Source organism: Hyperoodon ampullatus, assembly GCF_949752795.1.
Source record: "Hyperoodon ampullatus genome assembly, chromosome: 10".
Lineage (NCBI taxonomy): Eukaryota > Metazoa > Chordata > Mammalia > Artiodactyla > Ziphiidae > Hyperoodon > Hyperoodon ampullatus.
The window spans coordinates 66,565,799-66,578,704 of NC_136923.1; the positions used below are offsets into that span (position 1 = coordinate 66,565,799).

At 43.0% G+C, this 12,906-nt stretch overlaps 1 protein-coding gene across 1 annotated transcript; it reads right to left on the reverse strand.

The window, feature by feature from the left end:
* Positions 1–1,251: 1,251 nt before the first annotated feature.
* LOC307059743 (small ribosomal subunit protein eS10) lies at positions 1,252–7,053 on the reverse strand. The gene is made up of 6 exons (XM_079713935.1): positions 6,988–7,053; positions 6,000–6,149; positions 5,605–5,776; positions 4,032–4,109; positions 1,982–2,037; positions 1,252–1,346 (listed from the first exon to the last, which is right to left on the reverse strand). The coding sequence occupies exons 2-6, from the start codon at positions 6,147–6,149 to the stop codon at positions 1,305–1,307; spliced, it is 498 nt and encodes a 165-aa protein (XP_079570061.1). The 5' UTR covers positions 6,988–7,053; the 3' UTR covers positions 1,252–1,304.
* Between the last annotated feature and the right edge of the window lie 5,853 nt (positions 7,054–12,906).

Here is a 12,906-nt window from a genome sequence, read left to right on the forward strand (position 1 = left end):
AGCCAGCAGAAAAATTGGAATATAAAGCAATCTTTGGCAAGGCAGCCAAGGCTGCTCTGAAACAGCTTCCCCCAACACCATCTCCTTCTGCCAAAGCAAGCTTCTACTCACTGGCAGTTCAGCACACAAAGCTCACCTCCCAGGACTAAGTGTAAATGCACATTCAGGGTTGCTGTCCGCTGCCACCTTGTGGTCTAAATTACAACTGCCAGTCAGGACTGAAATAGGTGGTTACCAGTGCAAAACCACTTGTGCAATTTAGGATTTTTATCAGTCATCAGTTTCACCTGGCTAATTATCCTCCCTCTCCATACAATGCTTGGCCCATAGTACCCCACAAATTATTCCCAAGTCCCCATACCCCTTAAGAAGAGCCACTTCTATTAGTTATCTGTCTTGCTGGCTTTCCTTACCTTGGTGGGCCTGCCGGTTGACCCAGAGTTGCTGCCTCAAAAGCTTTGACCTCTGAGCAGGAAGTGCAGATTTAGTGCAGCCATCAGCAGCCCAGGTTTGACCTGCAAGTCAAAGTTGGTATCTCACCCAGCAAACTTGCCTGCAGGCTTGTTCCCCTGGACTCTTACTGGGCTGCACCTTCAGGGTTCACTTCCTGGCACTGCGCCAGGCATGTGGTGTTTGCAAGTGCAGGCCCACAGAAACGGTCCCATCAAACCCCTCTGGATACTTACATGACACTTGGCACCACCAAGAGAAAACTAACACACTGTTCTTGCCCATGTACTCATGTCGTATGCTGGGTCATCACTGACAAACCCCAGGAAAATGGGACAGTGGATTTCCCATTTTCAAGGAGCCCTGGTATAGCAAGACCTCCAGTTGTCTAGTATTCCTGGGGGGAGGCTGGGCAGTCCCTTTAGGGTGGTTTTTTTGTGCAATGTTTTCTCCCCGATTCTTGAAAACCCTGAGCTTGGAAGATTAATAATTCCAGGTCCAGAATAGCAACTTCCCCACCATACAGAGCTGAGCCGGCATGGCTGGTGTGGTAAAGACGCCCAGCTTTCCAACCACCTCCCAGAACGGTTAACCACACGGGACAGGACCCCACAGGGAGGCTTATGCTGGAGCAAAGAGGGCCCAGGTCAAAGCCAAGTACTGCAGCTCTAACAGCAACAAGTGATGTCACCCTGGATAAGGACAACTCCCAAAACCTATCCGGTCTTACCCCACTTAACACTCTGATCCTTAAACCAGTCCTGTTCAGGCTACATAACGCACAAAACAGGGCACACAAGATTAATCTTTTCTGGCTACACGTTTATTCAACACAAAACAATCTCTTCCAAACTTTACTGAGGTGGCTGACCACGTCCACGACCAAATCCGCCTCTCTGCAAGAGAAAGCACATGACATCAGCATAAGTGGTATGCCGGGCAGCAGGCCTCATCATCACTGGAGAGGTCCCCGTATGTAAGGGCTCAGAAAACCCAGCCCTGCCTCTTACAGGCTCTGGGGCCACATTCACCTCCTAGGTCCATTTCCTGCTGCCTAGGACAGCTGCTGTCCCAACAGTGATACACCATCCCTAGGGTTAATCCTTTACTTGGATTAACTAGTCTCACAACTACCTTGAGATAGCTACTACTTTATAGATGAGGTAACAGGCACAGAGGGGCACCTGCCGAAGATCACACCATCTGGAGTCTAGAGCCTGCTCAATCTCCAGCGTTCAGGTTTCAACCCTGTTTTGGTTCACGAAACTAATCCAGGGAGCCTATGATGGCCATTAATGAACTAGAAAATACCACTATGCCTCATGAAGTATTGATCTGTGAGACGTGTTTCAGTAATTTATATATTTACAGATGTTTGCATACTGTGCCTTAATATAAAAACCTATCTGGAATATGTGTTTGGGAAGAGGGGTGGGACCCACCACACTATACTGCATCTCTGGACATGCAGATCCAAAGGGCTGAGACCAGAATAGTGACTGCTTATGAAGAGCAAAAAGGGGATACTTACAAACTGGAATTCGGTTGCTGACCCAGCCCCGGCCTCGGCTTTCTTGTCGGCACCAGCTGGAATGAGAAACACCGATTTAGATTCATCATATGATCTGATCCACTACAGAACAAGGAAAAGTCACCCAACCCAACCTTGCAAGAAAAGCCATGTCAGCAAAGGTACCATGAAGTACAAGTAAATTATAACCTGCAGTGGGGAAACATCTTCTGAGCCACCTCTGCCCCATCCCTTAAGGCAGCCTTCCTTACGTCACCTTACAAAACTCACAGCCCAAACTACTGCCTCCTCCAGGAAGGCTGCCTTGACCATGAAGTCTGGATTATGTGCACTTCCTATATGGCACTTCCCATCACCGAGTTACTTCCATGCTTCAGACCAGCACCTAGCTCAGAGGGAGCTCAATGAAGGGGGAACTAAGAGGTGAAGGGCCCACAGAAGCAAAAAGCAACTTTATTACGACCAAGGGAAAGTGGCAAACAAGATGAAAGACCTAGTGCTGCTCTGTCCTATATGTCAGCCACTAGCCCAAATTGAGATGTGTGCAAAATACCCATCAGATTTCAAGACTTAAGAGAATGCAAAATATCTCATTAATGTTTATACAGGTTACATATTAAAATATTTCAAAATATCCTGGGATAAAAAAAATTAATACCCACATAAACCATTTCTAATTGCTTTAAATGTGACCACTAGGAAATTTTACAATTCACATTTGAGGGGCAGGGCTAACAGTCAGTGCGGTTTCAGCAAATCTTATTCAAATCGGAGCTCCCCTTTGGCCCATTTCAGACCACACCCACCATAGGCTCCTGTCTGCTCACCCCCTGGCCCTTTGACCAGAGCCACAGTATCCCCCCCAACTCCGTACCTTTGTTCATGCCGATCTCTCCCTGAAATGCTCACTCTCCCACCCTCAACTTGGGGACCAACTGTCACATCCCCTGGCTGATTCCTCGTGTGGTTTGACTTCTAATAAAAGTGATCACGAACTTTCTCTGAACTGAGAGCCTGTTTGCTGGAGGATATCTTTCTTACTACTATCCTATAAGCTATTTAGGTTAATTGCTCACTTCCATCTCACATCTGAAGAATCAGGCACCACAAGTAGGAGGCAAGAGCAGTAAAAGTTAATAAAAACTCCCTTTACACCTTTCTTTTATATCACAATTAACTGCTTCTGCAGCAAGGACAGAGTCTCTTTAAAACAAATTGAATGGCTTCCCATCTTATTCCAGAGTAAAATCCCAAGTCATACCATGGCCCACAGAACTATGAGACCCACATCCTTATCTGACTCTCCCGCCATCTTCTGTTTAGACAAGCCAGGTGCCTTCCCCATAGGACCTTTGCCTGTAATGCTCTTCCCCCAGGTAGCCTCACCTCCTGCAGATGTTTGCTTCAATCTCACTTCGACAGAACTTTCCCTAAAAATCCAATTGGAAACCGTACACCCCCCGGCCCCCATAGCACCCACGATGGACATGATATATACTTATTTTTGTTTATCCACCCCCTACTACTAAAATGCAAGTTCAACAAGAGAAGGGCCTTTTGTCTCTCATGTACACTACTAGCCCCCCAGTTCCTAGAATTGTGTCTGTCATACCATAGGCACTCAGTATGTATCTGCTGAATGAACAGACGTCTGTCTTTCCCATCAGTGCAAACATGTGCTATTTAAAAGTAAGATTTTACACTATTTTTGCAATAAAAAAGCAACAAAGGTGACGTGAGTGGGCCCTGCCCTCAAGCACAACACAGGAACACAACTACAAAACAAAGAAAGCATGTTGCTTTCCTAAAAGTCTTCAGTTTTGCTCTAAAGGTCTTCAACTAAAGTCTTCGGTGTCCCCAGCTCAAAGGGCTTTCCTTCTAATCCCCACCCCTGCATAAGACAAAAGTACAAAGGACTCCAGCCGGAGATGATCTGAGATGAAACGAAGGATCTTTACTGGTTACCTTGGCATCTACAAGGGCCGAGCCCCAGCCAGAGTAGAATCTCAAGATTCTACCCCAATAGCCAGATACAGATGATGCTACTCACCGGGCACAGCGCTTCGTCTGTAGGTGTCTCTGTCGGCTTCCCCTCTTGTGAGTCTTGCAGGTCGCTCTCCTTCCAGACCTACACAAATTAAACCACAGTATGAACACAGGGCAACGTGGGAACTGTCCCCTTCAGGCCAAAAGAACGAACTGCTCTCCATTCTCACTGGGCAACACTTAGTTATGATGGGTTAATGGGGACAGGAACCCCTACACCCAGAACTGTTAGCTAGAAACTTGCCATCGCTGACGTTTTGGCTCCTCTAAGACCTAGAAAAACGCACATGTTAATTAAAATGTCATACACCTGCAAAAAGTTTGCTTTCTTCTACTGTATTTCTCAGCATAAACAGACATTTTCCAATTCCTTGGCAAATTAAGAAATCCAGCCATTTCTACAAACATTTGAATAGCCAAAATTTTGAACCTGACCCATCTCTAAAATGGAAAACTTCCTGTGCAAACAGGAAAGGAGGCACCATAAGCTGCAAGCCCCACCTCCAACATAAGTATATAAATACAGAGACCACTGAGAATCCTCTAGTTCCTCCTCGCGTCTCGCTAGGTTGTGGGATAACATTCTCACAAACACTGAAAGGTTAATCTAGTATTCTCTCTACCTTGTTATGCTGGAAAATTACCTGTAGAGTTCATGATTTGAAAATGGATTTTTTTAGATTGAATCTGTAGTAAGTGGCCAAAGTAAATAAACACCAGGCCCCACCTATGGCAAACTGGAATCTGTGTGGGAACAAACAATGGCATTGGCAACACTCCCATGCCCCCAAAGATTCCAAGATGCAGTGAAGAACCTTTGCTCTAAAGATATGTAATCCTGCCTAACCACCTAGGGAGCTTTCATAAAAAATGCAGATTCCTGAGCTCCATGAAGTGCCATTCCAGGGAACCTGACAGTCTGATGATCATCTGTTTTTAGGAATCTCTGCATCTCACCTCATCAAACTCACAAACTGCTCCTCCTACAAAGTTCCAGTGACAAGTTTTTTCAAAACCTAAGGAAAAGGAACCATAGCCCTGACAAGTGCCAACTGTAAGCCAACAATGACCTTGAGTCAGAAGGTAATTCCCCACACACAGACCCCTTGCACACTGCTAATATACACACACGCACTCTCTACATCCATTCTCCCCTATCTGTCGTGATTATTTTTGCTCCCATTGCCAAGAAACTCTAGACAACTCTTCATTTATTTCACATGGTAAACAGCTTTGCTTTGGATTTCTTGCGGGGGGGGGGGATAAGCCTCTCGCTCTACAGGAAAAATTTCAGGAGAAAATTTCAGTAATACTCTACCACATTTATCTTGCCACAGACTAATATCCTGTGTTTAATGCCATTTCTAGGGATTGCCTAAAGACCTGAGTCCAGTTCCATTAAAGGTTCTAGGACTTGACCTAGGTCTTGCGTGCCAGAGTCCCTCAAAAACTGATTCCAATGTTATATTACTAAGACTACCTCCATGCCCCACACAAAAAACCCCACTGTTTCACCTCTCTCCGCAGAAAGAGCAACTTCAGAGAATGCCTTCAGAGGCATTATGTGGGCACTATACCTTTGGGCCGCGGCCTGCCAGTCTCAGGACGACTGCGGCGCAGGGTGGCAGGCACGATTTCAGGGGGCAGGTGGAGGTAATCTCGGAGATACTGGATACCCTCGTTGGTTAGGTACCAGTAGAAATGTCTCCAGGCAAACTGTTCCTTCACGTAGCCTCGTGATTTGAGAGACTGTAAGACAGAAAACCACAGTTAAGACATAACTAGAGGCAAGAAAAGCAGCGCAAATGGGAAGCTAAACTTCACAGTAGACAAATTTTCACGGTGTATCTACCTCTCAGCCCTTCAAGGCAGCAAGCAGCTCTGGCTGTCCTGACCTCTCCTTGGAATTTGCCTTGAACACCAGTGGCAAATCCCTCCATCTGCACCCCACTCCAGCAGCCCCCCCGGCTACCTGCATGGCCTTCATGACATGAAGATTGGGCACATTCTTGTCTGCCAGCTCGGGGTGCTTAGGCATGTGGACGTCCTTCTTGGCCACCATCACTCCCTCCTTAAAAAGGAGTTCATAAATGGCAATCCGGTTCTTCTTGGGCATCAACATCTGCAAGAAGGAAGCGATTATCAAGAGCATTTTTGAGCAGTGTGGCCACGGGCCAGTAACCCAGTTCATCACCCCCAAAGACCACACACACACACACAAATCACTGTCCAATGGACTGAAATCTCAAACACACCATGAAAAACAAGAATTCAAACTCCGCTACCTTAAGTCCAACAGTGACTAGTTCCCTCCCCCACCCTCGAAAACACGATTCAGGTGAGAAATTGCCAGGACGTTAAAATAAAACGAGGAGGGAGGTACATACTCGCTGCAAGACTTTCACACTCACAAGAAAGGTATAAAACGGGAAGCAGACCTTGTATGCTCGGACTATTTGGGGACCATCAGCAACAGTACCTAATGCGGAATGGAAGCGGCGGTACCTTCAGGTGCGCGGGAAGGACCCAGAGGAAAGCCCTCGATTCATGACAGGCCGCTGACCCCAAACCAAAGGGCTGAAACCTTCACAGCCTACCACTCTTCTCCCAAATTAAACTTCCATGACCAAGCAAAGAAGCAACTCAGGGTGCGGGATTCTACCCCGAAAAACAGCGTGCAAGAGGAGCACAGTCTCCATAGCCTCGTCCGGATCTTCCCCGCCACTCAAGGGCTTCATCCTCCTCTCCCCTCCGCCTTCCACTATCGGGACGCCAATCTTCGCCTGCCAGGGCCCCACTACCCCGCGAAGTGCGCCCCTGGCCCCTCTCATTGCTCAGAAATGGAAGTGAGGGGAGCGGGAGCGAGCAGCCTCCGCCACAACCCCGGGGAGGAGCAGCGACTACGGCGGCGAGAGGGCCAGGATGGGGGCCGATGGAACCCGAAAACCAGAGGAACTCACCGCGACGGCTGCTGCGTCCGGGGCCGGAGCTGGAAAGGAAGGGGTATGTGCGGCGCGGCGTCTCTTCCGGGCTGCCGTGCCCCGCCCCCTGTCAGGACCCGCGCGCTGCCTGAGGTGGCCTCGGCAGTGCCTGAGGGACTGGCGTCTCCGGGCTACCGCGAACCCTGGCTTCCTTGAGGACGAACGCACGTGGAAACCGCCGCTGGAGGCTTCTGACCCTGCGTGCTTTATCAATAAATGGTCACTTTTATTGCGTGGGCAGGCCTTTTAGAAAGTCGCTACGTCTTTCTTTTGTTTCCCGTCGGTAATTTAACTTATTATTATGTAAATAATATATGCTCTTTGAGGGGGGGAAAGAGAAACCAGACGAAATAATAATAACTGCAATAACAATAATAATAAAAGAATAAAAATAGAATCCCGTCAACCGAAGGATCGCTATTAACATTTTGGTATATATTCTTACAAACTCATAGGAAGTGTATTTTTTAACAAAAATGGGATGTTTTGTATGTACGTTATGGTATGATGTTTGGAAACCTGTTTTTTTCGTTTACTAATACATCATGAATCTCTTCTTGTTAATTAATACCTTCAATTGTAACGACTACGTAGTAGTCCGCTGATGGATGGTTTAATCAACACTCTATGACTGGATATATATTTTAGAATTTTTTCACTATTATAACTAACGATGCCACACACCTGCACACTTCTCAAATATTTTCCTTAGGACAAAGTCCTGGCAGTGTAATTGTTGAGTAACAAAGTACACATTTTAAGGTTTTTGACACATGCCACATTGACTTCTGGACGGCATTATCAATTACATTCTGGTCAGCTGTTATTAACAAGGCTCACTTCCTCATTATTAACCCTGGTGACATTGGATATTCATTTTTCTCAGTCTGATAGATAAGAATTATTAATCTCATTGCTCTTTTGATTTGCTTTTTTGATTACTTCTGTGGTTAAATAGTTTTCTTTTTAGGCGTTTGTGTTCCTTCTTTTATAAATTCATTTCCATTACCTGTTGTCCTATTAAGTTTTTTCTTTTCTTATTGATTTGAAATTACTCTATGTGTTAAAGCTATTAACCGTTTGTCACATATTTTTCAAGAATTTCTCCCAGTTTTTTTCATTTGTTCAATTTTCATGGTATTTCGAAGAAGTTTCACTTTTTTTTCACATTTCTTTGTATTCAAATCTTTATGGTTTCAGACTTTGCTTAAATGCTTAAATGCTTAAAAAGGCACTCCACATCTGAACATCATATAAATATTCACCTAGGGACTTCCCAGGTGGTGCAGTGGTTAAGAATCCTCCTGCCAATGCAGGGGACACGGGGTTGAGCCCTGGCTTGGGAAGATTCCACATACCACGGGGCAACTAAGCCCATGCGCCACAACTACTGAGCCTGCGTTCTAGAGCCTATGCTCTGCAACAAGAGAAGCCACCGCAATGAGAAGCCCGCGCACCGCAGCAAAGAATAACCCCAGCTTGTCCCAACTAGAGAAAGCCCGCGCTCAGCAACGGGGGCCAATGAAGACCCAATGCAGCCAAAAATAAATAAATTAATAAATTAATTTAAAAAAATATTCACCTATAGTTTCTTCAAGTATTTTTGTGGTTTCACTGTTTAAAAATAAGTATTTGCAGGATGGAAAGAATTCTGGAGATTGGGTGCACAACAATGTGAATTACTTAATGCTACGGAAATGTACACTTAAAATGGTTAAGATGGTAAATTTTATGAGTATTTTGTCACAAGTTAAAAAATAAGTATTCATAACATGTTTCCAGAAAATTTTTTTAAAAATCTTGAACAACAAGAAACAAGGAACAAGGAAAAACATAATCTAAGGACTGGTCAAACATATTTGGAAAAGAATACAATAAAATTCCTAGTAATGAAAACTAAAATGATTGAAATTTAAAACAATTAAAAAAAAGAATAAACAATAGATCTGACACACTTGAAGAGAAAAATCATGAAAGGGAAGATAGATGTGAAAAAACAAAACATTCACAATGTAGTCCAGAGATTAAAAGAGATGGAATAAGTGGGTGTGGGCAGGAATAAATTAGGAGGCTGGAATTAACAAATACATACTACTATGTATAAAATAGATAGTCAACAAGGACCTACTGTATAGCACAGGGAACTCTACTCAATATTACATAATAACCTATAAGGGAAAAGAATCTGAAAAAGAATATATATGTATAACTGAATCACTGTGCTGTACATCTGAAGCTTACACAATATTGTAAATCAACTATATTTCAGTAAAAAAATTTTTTAATAAAAAAATATATAACTGGAAAAAAAAAGAGATGGGATAGTTGAAAGAAAGGATTTGAGGTGTGAAGGATAGAGAGGGAAAGTCTAATACATGGCTATGTGAAGTCACATAAGAAAATGATAGAGAATATGGGAAAGAGACACTGTCAGTATCCTCAAGAATTCTTGGAAGACAACACACTTCAGAGTCACTGTGATCATCAAATCTCAAGTTGGATAAATAAAAACAGATCCATGCCTAAACATACAATGAATTCGCAGGACATCAGAGACAAAGAGAAGACCTTGAAAGCAGCCAGCAGGAAGACACAGGGGTGATGGCTCACTTCCCAGCAGCAGCTCTGGGATGCAGTTTACTGAAATACAGTCTCGCAGGTCTCTTCCCTTACCGTGGCTAGAGTGATCCTGCTACAACATCAGACCATGTCACTCCTCTGCTTAAAATCCTCCAAGGACTCCCCAGTTCACTTACAAAAATATTCAAAGTCTTTACGTGACTAAATTGTTTATGTTTAAATCTTTTAGGGACTTCCCTGGTGGTGCAGTGGTTAAGAATCTGCCTGCAAATGCAGGGGACACGGGTTCGAGCCCTGGGCCAGGAAGATCCCACCGGCCGAGGGGCAGCTAAGCCCATGTGCCACAACTACTGAGCCTGTGCTCTAGAGCCCAAGAGCCACAACTACTGAGCCCATGCACCTAGAGCCTGGGCTCCGCAGCAAGAGAAGCCACTGCAATGAGGAGCCCGCACACTGCAACGAAGAGTAGCCCCCGCTCGCCGCAACTAGAGAACAGCCTGTGCACAGCAACGAAGACCCAACGCAGCCAAAAATAAGATTGATTAATTAATTAAAAAATAAATCTTTTATCCTCCTGGAATGTCTTCTGATGTAAAAATTTTCCCTCCAAAGGGTAAGCTGGTTTCTCAGCATCATTACCTCAATAAGCTATGCTTTTATCTGAAATATCACTAAATTGTTTAGGAGAGATGGATTCAGTTTTAGATTTTGTTGCATTTGTGTCTGTGAGACACACTGGTGAAAAAACCCAGGATGATTTTTTTTTCTTTTTTTTATCTCCCTGTACTATGCAGCTGCTTCCCACTAGCTATCTATTTTACATTTGGTAGTGTATATATGTCAATGCTACTCTCACTTCATCCCAGTTTACCCTTCCCCCTCCCCATGTCCTCAAGTCCGTTCTCTATTTCTTCATCTTTATTCCTGTCCTGCCCCTAGGTTCATCAGAAACTTTTTATTTTTTTTTTTAGATTCCATATATATGTGTTAGCATATGGTATTTGTTTTCCTCTTTCCGACTTACTTCACTCTGTATGACAAACTCTACGTCCACCCACCTCACTACAAATAACTCAATTTTGTTTCTTTTTATGGCTGAGTAATATTCCATTGTGTATATATGCCACATCTTCTTTATCCATTCACCTGTGGATGGACACTTAGATTGCTTCCATGTCCTGGCTATTGTAAATAGTGCTGCAATGAACATTGGGGTACATGTCTCTTTTTGAATTATGGTTTTCTCAGGGTATATGTCCAGTAGTGGGATTGCTGGGTCATACGGTAGTTCTGTTTTTAGTTTTTTAAGGAAACTCCATACTGTTCTCCATAGTGGCTGTATCAATTTACATTCCCACCAACAGTGCAAGAGGGTTCCCTTATCTCCACACCTCTCCAGCATTCATTCCTTGTAGATTTTTTGATGATGGCCATTTTGACCGTTGTGAGGTGATACCTCATTGTAGTTTTGATTTGCATTTCTCTAATGATTAGTGATGTTGAGCATCCTTTCATGTGTTTGTTGGCAATCTGTATATCTTCTCTGGAGAAATGTCTATTTAGTTCTTCTGCCCATTTTTGGATTGGGTTGTTTGTTTTTTTTGATATTGAGCTGCATGAGCTGCTTGTATATTTTGAAGATTAACCCTCTGTGAGTTGCTTTGTTTACAAATATTTTCTCCCATTCTGAGGGTTGTCTTTTCGCCTTGCTTATGGTTTCCTTTGCTGTGCAAAAGCTTTTAAGTTTCATTAGATCCCATTTGTTCATTTTTGTTTTTATTTCCATTTCTCTAGGAGGTGGATCAAAAAAGATCTTGCTGTGATTAATGTCAAAGAGTGTTCTTCCTATGTTTTCCTCTAAGAGTTTTATATTGTCTGGTCTTACATTTAGGTCTCTAATCCATTTTGAGTGTATTTTTGTGCATGGTGTTAGGGAGTGTTCTAATTTCATTCTTTTACATATAGCTGTCCAGTTTTCCCAGCACCACTTATTGAACAGATTGTCTTTTCTCCATTGTATATGTTTGCCTCCTTTATCATAGATTAGTTGATCATAGGTGCGTGGGTTTATCTCTGGGCTTTCTATCCTGTTCCATTGATCTATATTTCTGTTTTTGTGCTGGTACCATATTGTCTTGATTACTGTAGCTTCGTAGTATAGTCTGAAGTCAGGGAGTCTGATTTCTCCAGCTCCGATTTTTTCCCTCAAGACTGCTTTGCCTATTCGGAGTCTTTTGTGTCCCTATACAAATTTTAAGACTTTTTGTTCTAGTTCTGTAAAAAATGCCACTGGTAATTTGATAAGGATTGCATTGAATCTGTAGATTGCTTTGGGTAGTATAGTCATTTTCATAGTGTTGATTCTTCCAATCCAAGAACATGGTATATATCTCCGTCTGTTTGTGTCGTCTTTGATTTCTTTCATCAGTGTCTTATAGTTTTCTGAGTACAGGTCTTTTACCTCCTTAGGTAGGTTTATTCCTAGGTATTTTATTCTTTTTGTTGCAATGGTAAATGGGAGTGTTTCCTTAATTTCTCATTCTGATCTTTCATTGTTAGTGTATAGGAATGCAAGAGATTTCTGTGCATTAATTTTGTATCCTGCTACTTTACCAAATTCATTGATTAGCTCTAGTAGTTTTCTGGTGGCATCTTTAGGATTCTCTATGTATGGTATCATGTCATCTGCAAATAGTGACAGTTTTACTTCTTCTTTTCCAGTTTGTATTCCTTTTATTTCTTTTTCTTCTCTGATTGCTGTGGCTAGGACTTCCAAAACTATGTTGAATCATAGTGGCAAGAGTGGACATCCTGATCTTAGAGGAAATGGTTTCCATTTTTCACCATTGAGAATTATGTTTGCTGTGGGTTTGTCATATATGACCTTTATTATGTTGAGGTAGGTTCCCTCTATGCCCACTTTCTGGAGAGTTTTTATCATAAATGGGTGTTGAATTTTGTCAAGAGCTTTTCCTGCATCTATTGAGATGATCATATGGTTTTTCTCCTTCAATTTGTTAATATGGTGTATCACATTGCTTGCTTTGCATATACTGAAAGATCCTTGCATCCCTGGGATAAATCCCACTTGATTATGGTGTATGATCCTTTTAATGTGTTGTTGGATTCTGTTTGCTAGTATTTTGTTGAGGATTTTTGCATCTATATTCATCAGTGATATTGGTCTGTAATTTTCTTTTTTTGTAGTATCTTTGTCTGCTTTGGTATCAGGGTGATGGTGGCCTCATAGAATGAGTTTGGGAGTTTTCCTTCCTCTGCAGTTTTTTGGAAGCATTTGAGAAGGATGGGTGTTAGCTC

What these genes read in the sequence shown, in the direction of transcription:
- LOC307059743 (XM_079713935.1), bottom strand. Translation starts at nt 6,149, where the DNA reads ATGTTGATGCCCAAGAAGAACCGGATTGCCATTTATGAACTCCTTTTT. An exon ending in ATGTCATGAAGGCCATGCAG is followed by an intron (nt 5,777 to 5,999) that starts GTAGCCGGGGGG and finishes TCTGTCTTACAG; the next exon opens with TCTCTCAAATCACGAGGCTA. An exon ending in CAGACGAAGCGCTGTGCCCG is followed by an intron (nt 2,038 to 4,031) that starts GTGAGTAGCATC and finishes TTCTCATTCCAG; the next exon opens with CTGGTGCCGACAAGAAAGCC.